The sequence below is a fragment of the Bubalus kerabau genome, chromosome 7 (genome assembly GCF_029407905.1).
Source record: "Bubalus kerabau isolate K-KA32 ecotype Philippines breed swamp buffalo chromosome 7, PCC_UOA_SB_1v2, whole genome shotgun sequence".
Classification (NCBI taxonomy): Eukaryota; Metazoa; Chordata; class Mammalia; order Artiodactyla; family Bovidae; genus Bubalus; species Bubalus kerabau.
The window spans coordinates 8314164-8332936 of NC_073630.1; the positions used below are offsets into that span (position 1 = coordinate 8314164).

The 18773-nt window shown below is 38.3% G+C and overlaps 1 protein-coding gene across 5 annotated transcripts in view; it reads left to right on the forward strand.

Moving 5' to 3' along the window:
• PRDM5 (PR/SET domain 5) overlaps positions 1–18773 on the forward strand; it is a 357820-nt gene that overhangs the window by 254156 nt on the left and 84891 nt on the right. For all 5 annotated transcript variants that reach the window (XM_055587588.1, XM_055587589.1, XM_055587587.1 and 2 more), the window contains one exon: positions 1424–1517. In XM_055587588.1, the coding sequence (XP_055443563.1) occupies positions 1424–1517 (94 nt within the window). The remainder of the gene's footprint in view (positions 1–1423; positions 1518–18773) is intronic.

Below are 18773 nucleotides of genomic sequence, written 5' to 3' on the forward strand. Positions count from 1 at the left end.
TGATCCCTGGGTCTGGAAGATCCCCTGGAGGAGGAAATGGCACCCCACTCCAGTATTCTTGCTTGGAAAATCCCATGGAAGTAGAAGTCTGGCAGGCTACAGTCCATGGTGTCACAAAAGAGTTGGATACAACTTAGTAACTCAACAGTAGCAACAATAGTCATTTTAATATGGAAGATGAGAATGTTTGGCTAGGTTTGTGATTCTTCAGGTTTATCAAGTTATGACATAAATGCTCCATCCCTTTTTCTGTATTCCAGCCAGCCTGTCTTTCCCTTCTGGAAACACATCATTTTTAAAAACTTTTCCTGTTCTTTTTACATTTTCTTGTTGTTATTGTTTAGTTGCTAAGTCACGTCTGACTCTTCGCAACCTCAATGGCAATTCAAATAATGATACTTCTAATAATTTGCATAAAAGCAAATGCTTCCAGACACAGGTCCTGGAAGTTCTGTTTTGTAATTGTGGTGGTAACCCAGATGATCCACGATATGCTTTTATTAACATTTGGGTTATCACTGAAATAAAAAAATCTAAAAATGATTTGAGAGAATGTACAGGTATCTGAAGTGATTGCCTTCTCCTCCCTTCTTTTCCCTTCTCTTAAGTTTGAAAAAAACAATGAAACTTGAAGAGTAGCTCTGACCCCTCATTTATTGAAATGACTTATTTTGATATTGGTAGAAACCCTGGTCACCTGATGAGATCGTGAGACAAGTTTTAAACATTCCATCTGCATCTTCTTTTGGGAAAGGTCACTCTTTTTTTTCTTTCTTTGAACTCTCACATTTTATCAAAACTGGCTTTTGATGATACTCATTCACCTTTTCTTGTGTGGTAGTTTTATGCTCAGATAAAAGATATGTTGAAGGCAACAGTGATCTTTGAGATTGGCTGTTCATTTAACACTTTCTGATTTTCGAGCTGAAATCAAATTTATTCTTTTTCTTTGCTTTGTAGTAAAATCAGTTCAGTCGAACAAACATGATGCAAGTAACAGAGTACTTTATTGAGATTAATTCTGTCCTCAAGCATTAAGTGCACACAAAGAATGTGGAAAAATGCTTCTAAGGAAGTGTTTCTTGGCACAGTCAAGGGCAGCTGTAGCCCATTTAGATTATGTGGTTTTGCTAGCGTATACTAGTTTTGTATAACTTAATCACTTTTAGATGGGGGCTCCGAAAGGCTTAAAATGTAAACTGCAGAATTATTTTCAAATTTACACTAATGCATGATTCTAAGAGGTTTTTTTGAACCAGTGGGAATACCCATGATAAATTGTTTAAAATCTCATTGTGATATTAAATCATTTTAAAGAAACGTAATCCTGGGAAAAAAGGATTTACTGTTGTCAGAGATACTTAATCATTTTTACCTAATTCTTTACATTTATCCTCAACCCTTTTTATTTCTTTCTGTTTAGACGCATACAGGAGAAAAGGAGAAAATCTGTCCATATTGTGGCCAGAAATTTGCCAGCAGTGGGACACTGAGAGTTCACATCCGTAGCCACACAGGTATGTGGGTTGTAATTGGCGATAAAGACAACACAGAGAAATCAATTGCTCCAGGATAAGGAATTTATAATTTTACAAAATGGCTCCAAGTTTAAGAATTAATCTTGACTGTTTTCTCTCTTACAAAGTTCTATAACATCTCGGTTCTTACTCTAGAAAAATTTTGAATAAGTATCCTTTCCCAAACTAAGTTAAATATCTAAAGTGGAAACTTTTTTATGTTTGTTTATGATTTAACTGTGATTTACTTTGTATACTAGGCTAATGGATGGAATAGGGAATAGCAGTTTCATAGAAGGCTGAGGGTCTCCTCTTAAAACTCTTCCTATAACTTGCATTAGATCTGCCCTTTTAAAATGTTAGACGTCCTTGGAATGTGGTTTGAATGCTGTAGGATTTTGTTGAACACAAGGGTGATGTGACCACAATATCTGTTATGCCATGAATTGCTTCCTAAAGGGTTTCTTCATCTCTTATGACTTCCTATGTAATTTCTCTCCTGAAAGAGGGCTGTGCCCTAGTGAAGGGTGAAGGAACATCTGAATACTCTTGTAAGAATTTTGTTTGGATTTTGTCTGTCATATAGAGAAGTGCTTGAAAAGACTTGAAAGAATGCTCTTAATTTTGATAGCCAGATGTCACAGATGTATGTGACTCTTAAGGGCTCCTCAATAGCTGGAATGTGTTTGGTAAACTGTGTAACCGGATTACATTGCTGAAGCTTTATATTCAAGGGCCACAGTATTTGACTTTACCATTGTGTCCCAGCACCTAACTTAGTGTTTAGCACAGTAACTCTGTGGTGAATGAGAAAAAGTTAGTTTAGGCAGGTCAAAGAATCAATACGGTGATTATTATGCATAGATTGAGAAAAAAGGACAGCCGTGAAGCATGATTTCTTATTTGGCGGCATAATTTCTAATTTTCTGGCTAAAGCTGAAAGACCTAGGTCAGCTTAGTAGTTGTCATCTTTGAATAGCCTCTTCAGTACAGTTCAGTTCAGTCGCTCAGTCGTGTCCGACTCTTTGCGACCCCATGAATTGCAGCACGCTAGGCCTCCCTGTCCATCACCAACTCCCGGAGTTCACTCAGACTCACGTCCATCGAGTCAGTGATGCCATCCAGCCATCTCATCCTCTGTCATCCCCTTCTCCTCCTGCCCCCAACCCCTCCCAGCATCAGAGTCTTTTCCACTGAGTCAATTCTTCGCATGAGGTGGCCAAAGTACTGGATTTTCAGCTTTAGCATCCATCCTTCCAAAGAACACCCAGGGCTGATCTCCTTTAGAATGGACTGGTTGGATCTCCTTGCAGTCCAAGGGACTCTCAAGAGTCTTCTCCAACACCACAGTGCAAAAGCATCAATTCTTCGGCGCTCAGCTTTCTTCACAGTCCAACTCTCACATCCATACATGATCACTGGAAAAACCATAGCCTTGACTAGACTGAGCTTTGTTGGCAAAGTAATGTCTCTGCTTTTTAATATCCTATCTAGGTTGGTCATAACTTTTCTTCCAAGGAGTAAGCATCTTTTAATTTCATGGCTGCAGTCACCATCTGCAGTGATTTTGGAGCCCCAAAATAAAGTCAGACACTGTTTCCACTGTTTCCCCATCTATTTCCCATGAAGTGATGGGACCAGATGCCATGATCTTCGTTTTCTGAATGTTGAGCTTTAAGCCAACTTTTTCGCTCTCCACTTTCACTTTCATCAAGAGGCTCTTTCGTTCCTCTTCGCTTTCTGCCATAAGGGTGGTGTCATCTGCATATCTGAGGTTATTGATATTTCTCTCGGCAATCTTGATTCCAACTTATGCCTCTTCCAGCCCAGTGTTTCTCATGATGTACTTTGCATATAAGTTAAATAAGCAGGGTGACAATATATAGCCTCCTTTTCCTATTTGGAACCAGTCTATTGTTTCATGTCCAGGTCTTACTGTTGCTTCCTGACCTGCATATAGGTTTCTCAAGAGGCAGGTCAGCTGGTCTGGTATTCCCATCTCTTTCAGAATTTTCCACAGTTTATTATGATCCACACATTCAAAGGCTTTGGCATAGTCAATAAAGCAGAAATAGATGTTTTTCTGGAACTCTCTTGCTTTTTCGAGGTTCCAGTGGATGTTGGTAATTTGATCTCTGGTTCCTCTGCCTTTTCTAAAACCAGCTTTCACATCTGGACGTTCACAGTTCACGTATTGCTGAAGCCTGGCTTGGAGAATTTTGAGGATTACTTTACTAGAGTGTGAGATGAGTACAATTGTGCGGTAGTTTGAGCATTCTTTGGCATTGCCTTTCTTTGGGATTGGAATGAGCACTGACCTTTTCCAGTCCTGTGGCCACTGCTGAGTTTTCCCAATTTGCTGGCATATTGAGTGCAGCACTTTCACAGCATCATCTTTCAGGATTTGAAATAGCTCAACTGGAATTCCATCACCTCCACTAGCTTTGTTCATAGTGATGCTTTCTAAGGCCCACTTGACTTCACATTCCAGGATGTCTGGCTCTAGGTGAGTGATCACACCATCGTGATTATCTGGCTTGTGAAGATCTTTTTTGTACAGTTCTTCTGTGTATTCTTGCCACCTCTTCTTAATATCTTCTGCTTCTGTTAGGTCCCTACCATTTCTGTCCTTTATCAAGCCCATCTTTGCATGAAATGATGCAAAGTATCATTTTGGTATCTCTAATTTTCTTGAAGAGATCTCAGTCTTTCCCATTCTGTTGTTTTCCTCTATTTCTTTGCATTGATCACTGAGGAAGGCTTTCTTATCTCTCCTTGCTAGCCTCTTAAATACCAAGGAGAGATAAGAAAGCCTTCCTCAGGCTAAATACGTTAAATACCTTCAAATAGCTTCTTAAATACCTTTAAATGAAATATGTGAACTAGAAGAGATGAAGTATTATATATGATGACTGTGGAATAATGGGCAGCCTAAAGAAAAAAAGAGGTCTGCTTGCTTAGAAGTACCTAGAGAAAGTGAGGTTTTCAGGACAGCATCCAGGAGAAGAATATAACAGAAAGCAGACTAGGGAGAATAAAAAGGAAAAGGCAGGAGAGAACCATGTTTAGGACAGGTGGACTTAAACTAGCGCCTACGACTGATAGCATCACGTCCTGGTTGTACAGAAGAGGCAGGTGGATGATGGAGAGCAAGCAGAGAGCACTCCACAGCGCCGAGCCTGCCTCTGTAGCCTGGCAGTGTGGTCTTTGATGCCACCGGGTGCCATTCTCTTCTGTGCATTGGAGGCCATGTGGGGTTGTGGTAGAGACAGGGAAGGGCAAGAGTGAGACTAGCCTTCCATTGCGAATCAGTAATGCTTGGAACTGCAGCTTTGCACCGCCATCCTGGAAATGTAACTTACAGTTTCCTCGGCAGATTTTATGTCTGTCTTTGTGTGCTTGTGTATATATTGATAATTTGTGTGTGGAAGGAGGGCAAGTAGAAATGGGAAAAGTGTGTTTTTTCTTCATATCATAGTAGTAAGTTTATAATAATGCCCTAAGCCATTACCGTCTAATTGAATTATGGTTGGTATAATATGTTTTTATTTTTCTAATATTTTATTTGTTTATTTGGCTGTGCTGGGTCTCAGTTGTGGCATGCAGAGTCTTTAGTTATGGCACGTGGGATCTTGTCCTCTGACCCAGGATGGAACCCGGACCCCTGCGTTGGGAGGGCAGAGTCTTAGCCCCTGGACCAGCAGGGAAGTCCCAAGTGCATTTTTATTTATTTCAATGAGTTTGTTTATTTCTGGCTGTGTGGGCTTTCTTTGGTGATGGAGAATGAGGGCTACTCTCTCGTTGTGGTGCCCGAGCTGCTCACTGCAGTGGCTGCTCTGCCTGGGGGGCTCGTGGTCTCAGGAGCTGCGGTTCCCGGGCTCCGGCACAGGCTCCACAGTTGTGGCACGCAGACGTAGCTGCCCTGTGGCAGGTGGGTCTTCTCGGACCAGGGACTGAACCCATGTCTCCTGCATGGGCAGGTGGACTTGTTACCACTGAGCCACCAAGGAAGCCCACAAGTATGTTTTTAAAAGGCGGCAATTATTGTTCAGAATGCATTAAAATGTGTATTCTAGCACAGAAAAGATGGATCCAATGATAGCTCAGCTGGTAAAGAATCCTCTTGAAATGCACGAGACCCCAGATCGATTCCTGGGTCGGAAAGATCCGCTGGAGAAGGGATAGGCTACCCATTCCAGTATTCTTCTTCCTCTAGTGGCTCAGCTGGTAAAGAATCTGCCTGCAATGCGGGAGATCTGGGTTCGATCCCTGAGTTGGGAAGATCCCCTGGAGGAGGGCATGGCAACCCACTCCAGTCTTTTGGCCTGGAGAATTCCATGGACTGTATAGTCCATGGGGTTGCAAAGAGTCGGATGCGACTGAGTGACTTTCATTCATTCATTCAATCATAGAACACTCGATTATTCAAAAATATTGCATCCTTGAGAATTCCAAGTGCCTGCATTTTATTTTACTTGTAGGTATGATGGCAGTGGACAAGAATAACCTTAAATGAGTAATTTCTTCTAAAATTTTAATCAAAAAGTTGTATTAATAAGATTTTTGAGCTCTAAGAGTTCTGTCCAATAAAAATATTAAATAAGTGTAGTGGTTTTTGTTGTCATATATTATGTTCTGTATTATATGTAATCTAAATAATACTTAATCGTAATATTTTATACATGATCTGGCTATTTAAATGCTGTACAGATTCTGTTCTGTTGGTTTCTGATCAAGAAAACAGGCCACCTGAATTCAGCCAACAGTGCTAAGACACAGTCAGACACACATAAATTTAAATAAATAAAGTGAAAATATAAAGGTGGCTTATGTGTTTGTGTATGTCCACACAAATAGTTGTGTGTTTTTTTATACTTGTTATTTACGAACTGACTTAGCACGCACATTTACTTATAACTAGATATTTTTTTTCTGCTTAAAATCAGACTCATCTTCACATTTTGCAGTGCTGCTTTGAGTCACTCTGATGTGAAGCCAGTGTTTTTGGTGACAGCTGCCTGGCAGCACGGCCGGGACTCTATTTGAAATGGTTGGTGCCAAGCAGTTTGTCAGTGACTGCAGAGCTGGTATCTGGGTTTCCACAACAGTCCTGGCATGGATGTGTTTTTTTGTGTGGACAGATGTTGCTTTTGCTTCTGTTGTATTTGCTTTGTCCTATTCTCCAAATCTTATGCATCCATTTGCTCTTCTTGGAAGCTAGCTCAGTGACCAAATGAGTTTGTGTAGTTAGTTATTTTGCTTCTTTGATGATAAAGCTTTCCTTTATTTTGAGTTCTGTAAATTCATTTTTCCCTCCTTTTATTATTTTTTCTTATGAAATCATGTGATTTAATTCAGGCCTTTCTCACACTAGATTTCACAATTTACGTTTGTGCTACAGTTTAACGGGGGCATGGGGTCATAGCCTATTCTATAGGAAGCATTTAGGTATGTACAGTTAGGGACTGTGCAGTGAGGTGAGGAGGACCCTGAGTGAAGATGGGTGGGACGGTCAGGACAGACAGCTGATGCAGCTCTGAGGAAGAAGGCACTCTGGATCATTGGCACTCGCACTTCAGCCTCAACTCTCCTTACTATCTTAGAAATCACTGGGGGCCTGGGAACCTTCTGTTTGTGTGGGTTATATTTGTTTGTTGTTGTTTAGTCGCTAAGTCATGTCCAACCCTTTTGCAACCCTGTGGACTGTAGCCCATCAGGCTCCTCTCTCCTTGGGTTTTCCCAGGCAGAATACTGGAATGGGTTGCCATTCTCTTCTCCAGGGGATCTTCCTGATGCAGGGATCAAACCCATGTCTGCTGCATTAGCAAGCGGATTCTTTACCACTGAGCCACCAGGGAAGCCCAAATTGAGAACATTTAAACAGTACATCCATTACGTATTTATGTAAACAACACAGTTTTACAGAAAGTAGCTACATTTTCCTAGTCGGAAATAACGTAGTGAGAAGGGACATGCTGTTGTACATCTCTGAAACTTTAGTGTCTGGTTCAAGAGGAGACAGCTAGGTTCCTATGTCTGTTTCTTAGTTCATCCTGCTGCAGCAAGTTCTTTTGGTTGCAGAATTTAAAGAAAATTTGGCCTCACACAGATTTACAGTTAGAGTTCTTAATTATCCTTTGTAAGTAATTCTGCATGTTGTTTATTACTACAGTAAAACTCAAAAAGTAGTAGTTTTTTTTTTTTTTAAGGCTTATATTGTGGAAATTCAAATCTTCTCAGTGGGCTTCTCCTGTTCTGTTACTTTAAAATCCATTGGTGTGTCTTGTACTTTGAATGATCTTTTACCCGCGCATGATTCTGTAACGTGATGCACAGATCATGTGGAAAGTGTTGGCTCACCGAGTTACATAGATCCTGCACGCATGTTAATGTCATCACTGATCTCATTAGACAAGTCTGAGTGTTCAGAAGCCTTCAAGCATGGTAGCACATACAGATTTTCCAAAATTCTCCATTTTGCTTTGACTACTCTAATTCTTAGGTTTGGTAAGGCATATTTCCCTCCCTGCCTGCCTTTCTTCTTTTCTTTTGAAATGACAGACTTTTTATTAAAAAAAAAAAAAAGAAAGTTCACCATATACCCAAATCTGAATAACCATATTTTGTCATCATTTTGTTTCGAGTAAAAATGATGTTCCATGAGAAAAAAACTGTTAGTTCAGCTCATGAATCAATCATACAAGTGCTTTTTCTTGAGACAACTTTTCATATATAATATGCATTAAAGGAAGTTATTTCGCACTTCATAGCTAAAAATATTAAAACATGGTACTCGGGAGTTAAGGTTTAATAAAATTAATGTTAAGGTCTTAAAGGTTAAATAATAAGTTGTTAACCGTGGTTATTTCTTTGCATTTTAAATATGATAGATTAAATTTTCTTCATGATTTTCTGTATTTTATAATTTTTCTATAATTTTATTGTGTAAGCAAAATATTTAAAGTATATTAATGTTATGATTATGCAGGAAACTTATCAGAATGTTCATGTTTAACTATCTAGGTATTACATATCTGAATCTTATTATCAAATGGACCAGCATGAAGTACATATAAAAATGCATTTTGAAAAGAGAAATGACAATGAGAAAGCAAATATGGTAATGTTAAACCTAAATGAGTGTCTATAGTGTTCATTGAACCATTTTTCTAATTTTTCTTCATGTTTGAAAATTTTCATAATTAAAAGCGGGAGTGTTTTATTCCATGAGAACCAAGGAATGTACACGGATACCAAGTAGGGGCAACTGAGATCTATCTCTTGGACATCCAGCATCACAGCTCACATCTTACTCATGCCTCCCTCTCCCTCAGGGCCTGGCCCTTTCATCAGGGAATGCTATATTCTTTAAACATAAGCAGACTTTTGTTGTTTCATTTTTTTGCTTACAGTTGTATTGCTCAGAGAGAAGCCAGATTCTTCTGAAGGAACAAAATATCACTGCTTCATGCTTAATCATTTTAAAAAAGGAATTCCAGGAAACTTGCAATTCTCGTGGATTATTCAGAAGTTTTTTTAAATACATTTGAAAGCATATGTATTCTTTAAAAAAGAAAATGTAAAGAATTGAAAATAGCCAGTCAAGCTGTTATCCTATTGGAGACCTTTCGGTGGTTTCCCTTTACCATGTGCTGATGACATCCTGTGTGAATACTTGGCATCCCTGGGTCCGTCCCCTCCAATCTCCAGTTGAATGTCACTTTCTTCCTGGCGGGTTACCTGTCCTTCCCTTCGCTCCCCTCCCATCGTCCATTTTGTTTGATGAGTTAATTCTGTAGGAACTGGAATCATTACAAACAATTGTGTGACATATTACAGTCTCTTGCACTATGATGCTTCTCACAGGAGAATTTGAGGGCTCCCATTGTTTGGTATAAATGAATATCTCTTCTCAGTTATGATATTAAACTTTATCTGTTCCCTGACTAGATTCTGAGCTGAAGGGCAAGACAGATCTGGCTTTTTAATCAAGTCTATTGAAGGAGGGAAGCTTTCTCAGATATTACCTGAGTTAATCCTTTCATAGCCAATGTGATAGGTTTCTCAGACCATTCCTTCTCATTTTCTAAATGAAGCTGAGATTCAGAGAAGCAAATGACCTATCCAGTCAGAGTAATAAGATTCAAATTCTTCTTACTTCAAAGTCTATTTTATTTTTGTGTCATCTCTTTTTTGCTACAAAGCTGTAAGCTGCTACAAAACTGTTATCACCACAAAAATTAAAAAAAATTCAATAACTTCTTCAGTATATAAAGTTGAGAAGTGGAATCCTGGAAGTAGTGTTTTATTTCTGCGGTATGGCAAGTTTATGCTTTAGAACCAAGTGAAAGGCGTTTTGATTTTTTTTTAAAGCAACCATCACTTGTTCATTTACTCCATAGTCATCTTTAGAGTGGGCAATAACAGATAATGATGATTAAATTTAGTTTCACCAGATTCTTTCTATTTTTCTAAATGACTTTATTTTTAGGGCAGTTTTAGGTTCATGGCAAAATACAGAAAGGTACAGAGATTTCCCCATCTACTTTGCCCACTCCACCCATGTGTAGTCTCCCCTAGTATCAATATTCCGAACCAGAATGGTACATTGGTTACAATTGATGAACCTACACTGACAGCTTATAAGTCTTTAGTTTACATTATGGTTCACTGTTGATGTTGTACATTCTTTTAGTTTGGACAAATGTGGATCCACCATTATAATATTCAGAGACTTTTCACTGCCCAAAAATTCACTTTGTTCATCCAACCATTCTCAACCCCTGGCAACCACTGATCTTTTTACTGTCTCCTTAATTTTTCATTTTCCAGAATGTCGTATGGATGGACAGATTACTTCTTTTATTTCTGGGAAATGACTTTATTTATAGTTGACCCTTTCATTTAGATGGATGTACATTTGAATGCACTGCAGTGTGATGAGATTTTTATAGAGGCAGTAGGCTTTTCATCATTTTCCCATTATGTTGAAGGAGTCAGTTTCATTTTGTTTTTATAGTATTCAAATTGTCCATCAGTATTTGGGGAAGCCAGTTTTCTTTGTTGTAACATTAGATAACACTGAGCTTTATGAAGAGGAAATATGACTTCAGATTATCATTCTTTCCAGTTTGGCAGTTGGTAGCTTTCATCATTTCCTATCTGATTCAGGGACACTTGCTTTGTGTAGCATTAAATGCAGTTTTCTTCATGTTAATTTTCTTAGAATAGGTTTTATTTTATTGACTCGTGCCTGTGGTCATTCTATCAGGCAGTGATCACTTAGCTGTTGGATTACTACTGGTCTTTTAGTGCTGGGAAGAATCTTAGTATTTATGTCTCTGTTGTATTTTTTTCTTAATGTTGTTGTTGTTGCTCAGTTGCATCTGACTCTTTGTGACCCCATGGACTGCAGCACACCAGGCTTCCCTGTCCTTGACTATCTATCAGAGTTTGCTCAAACTCATGTCCATTGAGTCGATGATGTAATCCAACCATCTCACCCTCTGTCATCCCTTTCTCCTGCCCTCAGTCTTCCTCAGCATCAGGGTCTTTTCTCATGAGTCAGCTTCCCACGTCAGGTGGCCAAAAGTATTGGAGCTTCAACATCAGTCCGTCCAATGAATATTCAGGCTTGATTTCCTTTAGGATTGACTTGTTTGATCTCCCTGTAGTCCAAGGGATTCTGAAGAGTCTTCTCCAGTACCACAGTTAGAAAGCATCAATTCTTTGGCACTCAGGCTACTTTATGGTCCAAATCTCATATCTGTACATGACTGTTGGAAAAACCATAGCTTTGACTATATGGACCTTTTTCAGCAAAGTAATGTCTCTGCTTTTTAATACACTGTCTAGGTTAGTCATAGCTTTTCTTCCAAGGAGCAAGCATCTTTTAATTTCATGAAGAAGAGAAGTGAAAAGCAAAGGAGAAAAGGAAAGATATTCCCATTTGAATGCAGAGTTCAAAAGAATAGCAAGGAGAGATAAGAAAGCCTTCCTCAGTGGTCAATGCAAAGAAATTGAGGAAAACAACAGAATGGGAAAGACTAGAGATCTCTTCAAGAAAATTAGAGATACCAAGGGAACATTTCACACAAAGATGGGCTCGATAAAGGACAGAAATGGTAGGGACCTAACAGAAGCAGAAGATATTAAGAAGAGGTGGCAAGAATACACAGAAGAACTGTACAAAAAAGATTTTTATGACCAAGATAATCACGATGGTGTGATCACTCACCTAGAGCCAGACATCCTGGAATGTGAAGACAAGTGGGCCTTAGGAAGCATCACTACGAACAAAGCTAGTGGAGGTGATGGCATTCCAGTTGAGCTTCAGCAATACATGAACCGTGAACTTCCAGATGTTCAAGCTGATTTTAGGAAAGGCAGCGGAGCCAGAAATCACATTGCCAACATCCGCTGGATCATTGAAAAAGCAAGAGAGTTCCAGAAAAACATCTACTGCTTTATTGACTATGCCAAAGCCTTTGACTGTGTGGATCACAATAAAGTGTGGAAAATTCTGAAAGAGACGGGAATACCAGACCATCTGACCTGCCTCTTGAGAAACCTGTATGCAGGTCAGGAAGCAACAGTTAGAACTGGACATGGAACAGCAGACTGGTTCCAAATGGGAAAAGGAGTACGTCAAGGCTGTATATTGTCACCCTGCTTATCTAACTTATATGCAGAGTACATCATGAGAAATGCTGGGTTGGAAGAAGCACAAGCTGGAATCAAGATTGCCAGGAGAAATATCAATAACCTCAGATATGCAGATGATACCACCCTTATGGCAGAAAGTGAAGAACAACTAAAGAGCCTCATGATGAAAGTGAAAGAGGAGAGTGAAAACGTTTGCTTAAAGCTCAACATTCAGAAAACTAAGATCATGGCATCTGGTCCCATCACTTCATGGGAAATAGATGGGGAAACAGTGGAAATAGTGTCAGAGTTTATTTTTTTGGGCTCCAAAATCACTGCAGATGGTGATTGCAGCCATGAAATTAAAAGACGCTTATTCCTTGGAAGGAAAGTTATGACCAACCTAGACAGCATATTAAAAAACAGAGACATTACTTTGCCAACAAAGGTCCATCTAGTCAAAGCTTTGGTTTTTCCAGTGGTCATGTATGGATGTGAGAGTTGGACTGTGAAGAAAGCTGAGCGCCAAAGAATTCATGCTTTTGAACTGCAGTGTTGGAGAAGACTCTTGAGAGTCCCTTGGACTGCAAGGAGATCCAACCAGTCCATCCTAAAGGAGACCAGTCCTGGGTGTTCATTGGAAGGACTGATGCTGAGGCTGAAAGTCCAATACTTTGGCCACCTGATGCGAAGTGCTGATTGATTGGAAAAGCCCCTGATGCTGGGAGGGATTGAGGGCAGGAGGAAAAGAGGATGACAGATGATGAGATGGCTGGATGGCATCACCGACTCAATGGACATAAGTTTGAGTGAACTCCGGGAGTTGGTGATGGACAGGGAGGCCTGGCGTGCTGCAGTTCATGGGGTCACAAATAGTCGTACACGACCGAGCAACTGACCTGAAGTAATACTTGGACAAAATACAATGATTTGCTAAGATTGCATAATTTACATGTGATTCATCTTGAGTGAAACTTGAGGCTTAAACTTTCTCCAGTGTATCACATTGCTGGTATTTTTATTTCTTATTCTTTTCCGTGCTTCCTAACCCTTAGTATTACTCTTGAACTTACCCTAGAATTATATTCCTTCCATAACTCATAATGTTGGTTGATATTATCCTGTTGATAAACAAGCAGTTGAGGATAAAATCATCTCATCTTGGAAGCTTGAGGGTCTGTAGTTTGTTATTTATGGTCTAACTGAGATCTTTAAATATGGAGAAACTTCTGCATCATATAATCAACCATCAGCGATACTTTTTTTTTTCGTACCTGGTTCATATCCAGAGCTTCCCTGGTGGCTCAGACAGTAAAGAGTCTTGCTGCAATGCTGGAGACCCTGGTTCGATCCCTGGGTTGGAAAGATCCCCTGGAGAAGGAAATGGCACCCCACTCCAGTACTCTTGCCTGGAAAATCCCATGGATGGAGGAGCCTGGCAGGTTACAGTCCGTGGGTCTCAAAGAGTCAGACATGACTGAGGGACTTCACTTTCATATCCATATCCATATCACTTTCATAGCCAGGATCCATGGCTCATACGGGTGAGTCATATGGCTCATAGCATTCGTATGGGTGAACCATGGATAATCTGTGTTCTGATAGATTACGTTTTCAAATTCCATTTTATTGATTTCTTCCTTTTATGAGCTTTTATAAATTGCTTAACCTCTTCAAATCTTAGTTTCCTCACCTGAAAAGCAGGCATAATAAAAGCACTGACTTCATAACATGTTTCAAGGTGCAGATTAAAGTGTAGGCAGAGAACTTTGCACAGTGCCTAGCCTGGTGTAAGCTCGCTGTAATGTGAGCTGTTGCTGCCAACTGTGCTGCGTTTTGTTGTTGTTTTTCCTACTTGTATTTAATCACAAATAGATTCATACTCCCTCAATATACTCTCTAACCCTCTAGTCCCAGTGTGGTCATCAGCATCTTTTCGTAACCTTTAGCAGCAGCATATAGATCATCTCTGGAACATGGATGAGGGTTTGCTGTCAGACAGCCTCGTTTGGGCGAGTGAGTGGTGCGTGGACTGGGTTGCCTTCATCGTTAGCGAAGGTGAGCGTTTAGGTCCATGCCTGGCAGGCAGCTCTGTAATTTATCATCCAGCTTTCTATGCTGGACTGACAGAGATGGCACTCTGAGGGTCAGCTGAAATAGGAGAGCACGTTTTCCTGTTGGTTTATAGCTTCTTAGGGTCAGTGAGAGCCGGGGTTAATTCCACAAGGTAATCCACGGACTGTGACATGAATTCCATCAACTGTTCATAAGTTACAGAAGAAGTTCTAGGAACTGCCTTTGGGCCTTTAAATCTCTGGGCCAGAAGGTTAATTACTTGCCTGCAGTTCCTACCAGCTTTCCATGTTAATAGATACCGGCTGTGTTGGCCCTTCTGTTCTGGTCTTGCTTGAATACTGTTATTTGAACGTGGTAATAAATCACTGTCTTAGGAAATATTTAATTTTTTGGTAACTATCTGCTGTCATCTTAGAAATACAAAGAGTTGGTATATTACGGTTTGATTATGCTTGGATTTTTAGCCACTTTTTCTTCTCTAATAGTTTTTCCAGTGGAATTTAGCATTCTTTGTAGAATACTTCTTCAAAGTTGTGAAAACAATAGGTATAACTAATTATAAGTAACTATAAGACAGTGACAATTATTCATAAACAAAAATAGACAAAAAAGACACTGTATACACAGATGAAAATTTAAACATGTCTTTTCACATTTTTATAATTAAATAACCTCTGTATGTTGAGAGAGAATTTATTTTGCTATATTTATTTTCTAAGTGGTTAATTACTAATATGTAGGCCAAACTAAATATTCTTTTACCTACAGGTAATCTAAGAGTTAGCAGAATAGTTGAGTGTAGAATCTGCATAGAGATAAAATTTCCTCTTCATCCCCATCATACTTCAGAGATTGATGTTGAGAGCTTCAGACTTTTCCTAAGAGATCTTACTCATAGGTAAAATCTTGAGCTGTATGTTTAATTCTTATTCTCTCAGTGTGATTTTGACACTTGAAATAATTTTTGATCAACCACATCTGTGGAATAAACCATTTCCCCCCCCCCTTTTTTTTTTTTCTGTATTCATCTCTTCCCCCGTTGATTTTGAGCTAATAACAATCATATATAACAAGTGAGAGAGACATTCATTTTGACTTTGAATAGTAACATGATTTTTTTTTAACTTTTTTGGAAAAATATCAAAGGACTTAGTTTTTTTAATGCAAAGATTATAATGCTCATGTCAAAGTCACAGGCATCCTATCTTAATAGGAGGTACATAGGGAAGAGGGAGGGAGTGACAAGTGTCTTGGAATAGAATGTGATGAACAGTTATCAAATGAACAGCACAGTCACAGAGACTCTGGTAAGATGGATCGTTTAAAATATACCATCATTTATGTAACTCTATTTTTATTATTTCTTTTTTCCTTGCTTTGTTGGGACCCTCAAAAATGAAAGTGGCCTATGCAACAGTTTTCACTGTTGAAACTGTAATTCAACATCTTTATTGTAAATTATTAGCTAGTATTATCAATAGCTGCTGCTGTTAAATTTAGAACGCAGCATATTCCTTTAGGAAAACCAAAGGAGATTTGATTTCCTCTGATATGTGCTTCTTCCTACCATTGCTACCATGCCAACTCCCCACCCCCACCCCATCCCCCCAAGCAGCTTCTCTCTGTGCTGTTTTTCTGTAGCTCTGAGTTGTGCTTCAGGCCTGAGGAAGGTTTTATATCTTTTATAGGTTTTGGATAAGAGAAGAGTTTTCTGGGCTTCTTGCTACTCAAAGTTTGATACTCTTGATTCATCCTTGCTGGCACTGAAACAGGAAATCCCCTCTGTGTGCAGGCACCTAAGGTTTAACTGCTTCATCACTTCATGACCACTGTTTGCAAAGTACGCTCTTAAATACTGGGTTAAATAAAACTTAGGGTAAAAATTCTTAAAAATGGAAAACCACTTGGTAAAAAGATGCATGGTTTTCCACCAAAGTCTGACTCCCTTATAACAAAACCAAATCAGTGGTTACCTTACTTTACTTAGTGACCTTACTGTGAAGTGTCTCATGTATCAGTGTGGAGAATTCACATAGGAGTTTTTCTTTCTTGGTCAGAACCTTTAAAACTTTCTTAGTGTCTGGATTGTTTCTGATGCTTCTGCTGTTTGTGGAACAACCTGCTTTGCTTCTGGCAGCACTCAAGTCAAGGACCTCAGGAAGGACAAATCACATGGAATGGGTGACATTTGCATCTGTTTCCTGCCCAAGCCAGGGCTTCTTGAGTAGGAAACCTTTTACTTTTTCTTCCTGGTTAATTGTATTTTTAAAGTATTCGTGAAGTCTTGTCCTTTTTTGTTTTGCATCTCATATCCTATTTTGTTAGCATCAGTAAAACATTTTGTTTTGCCCTCAACCGATACATAGGTCTGGCTTCTTTTTATTTCGGACTAGAAAGTTAGAACATGGCTCTCCTGTTTAACTTCCTCCCAGTGAACCCCGCCTCACTTGCTTTGCCATCTTTTCAGAAATGAACTGTTGATACTGAAACTGAAGGTTCTTAAGGGAAAAAAAAAATGCATCTTTTACTTTCTTGAAGTGCTGTAGAAACTTGCATTTTTTTTAAAAAAAGACTCGATTTGTTTTGGTTCAGTATTTTGGGACGCAAAGGTCCCCCTCGGTCATCTTTCAATTTTTACATTTTATGGCCCACTTCATTACAAATAGTGAACTCTTTAAACTTTAAAAAGTAGAGTATCTCTAAATACTCAAGGAGTAAATGTCAAGTTCAGATTTCTGTTGTCTTTCTAAGATGACAGTGAAATTCCACAATATTTGATTAATAGCAGCATCCCAGGAGTAACAGTTTGGGGTTCAGTGAAGTAGGGTTTTGTGACTCTTTTGGCTACAGAAAAAAAAAGTATTTCAGTTCATAGAAAATTGCCAAGAATGAATTTGAGCTACTCCTGTTTCTCAGTGTAGCATTTTACTTCTCTCTGTACTGTACTGCTAATTTATTAAATTTCTCCATTGGTTAAAGGGATTAAAATGGTGAAATTGGAAAAGTACTTGGGTAATGGTTATACAATTCTAATTTTTGGTTTAATTTTCATTTAGAATGAGTCACTTTGATGTTTTGTAACAATTTCGTTAATAGAAATATAAGAAATATAATTCATAAATAGAAAAATAAGCCAATCCTGTGATATTGATGGAAAACAAATAGCAAGTTTTAAAGAATTCCCATATAGTATATATATGTTAAAGTTCAACCACGTGGAACCATCTGACAGTATTTTTCATGAAACATACACTTCTGAGGCTTGCTTTCTTCATTTGAAATTGCCATCTCCAAAACTTGATTTTTGTTAGAAAAATCAAAGTAAAAATTAAAATTATGGCTCAAAACTCCTTAAACATTATTCAATTCAATTATTTAAACATTATTTAATTTGAATTCATCAAAAATGAGAGTTTGACCTTACTCCATCTTAAATTACATTTTCTCTGTATATATATCTTTTCATGTTTTCAGAGTTATGGGAATTCCTGAAATCTATATAGGTATTAAAAAATATACTGATAAAATAAAAGTTAAAGTTATTAAAATGCTTCCTGGAGATAGTTTATTTTGATTTTAATAAAAATCTCTTAGGACATTCATTGATGTTTTATACTTGTTTAGAAATCTCTAAAAGTATAGGGCTCGTTAGCTGTACACTTTTTTTAAAAAAACAGTATGGTAAAATATACATAACATAAACTTTATCATTTTAAGCACTTTGTTCTGTACATTTTAATTTTCAGAGTTGATCATGTCCAGATTATTAAGTCTTTTGCATTCAATGTGTTTAGTGGCATTAAATAAAATTTGATGAATTTCTGATAGAGTGATCAAGTTCGTATCTAAATTTAAATCCATGGTCTAAATTTAAGAATATCAAAATATCTAATATAGGTTTATCGAAGTTTGCAAGATTTTTCTTTACTAACTTTTGTTGCATAAACACATATCTTTAGAAAGGACTTGTCAAGGTGGACATTGGAGTGATTACATAGCAGTAGATGGATATTCAGTGATTCGGTGGCTTTAAGTCTTTTCCATTTATCATGAAGTTTCATGCTAACCTGAATTCCCTTCACAGATTTTAAGATTCCATTTTATTTTACTTTTTTTTAAACTTTCTATTTTGTATTGAGGTATAGCTGATTAACAGTGTTTTGATAGTTTCAGGTGAACATCGAAGGGACTCAGCCATACGTATATATGTATCCATTCTTCCCCAAACTCCCCCGTTTTAATATTAGCATGTTAATCCTTTAGTGAGGCCTGGAGTTCTTCTGATGTCTTTAAAGCACAAAAAATGGTAAAGTCAATAAATTATAATCCTAATGGCATACATTAAACAAATAACAATGGCATATATTAAACTAGAATCAGATTTTTCCTGTTGTGTTTGACCATACGTGCCAGTGAATGGTTTTGGTCATAGGGTGTTTTCTTTGTTAAAGATGCATGGTAGTGTGTTTGGGGACCAGGCGAGACTCTGGGTACTTCATGTGGCATCCATATGTCCCCCTTTCATTACCACCAGCT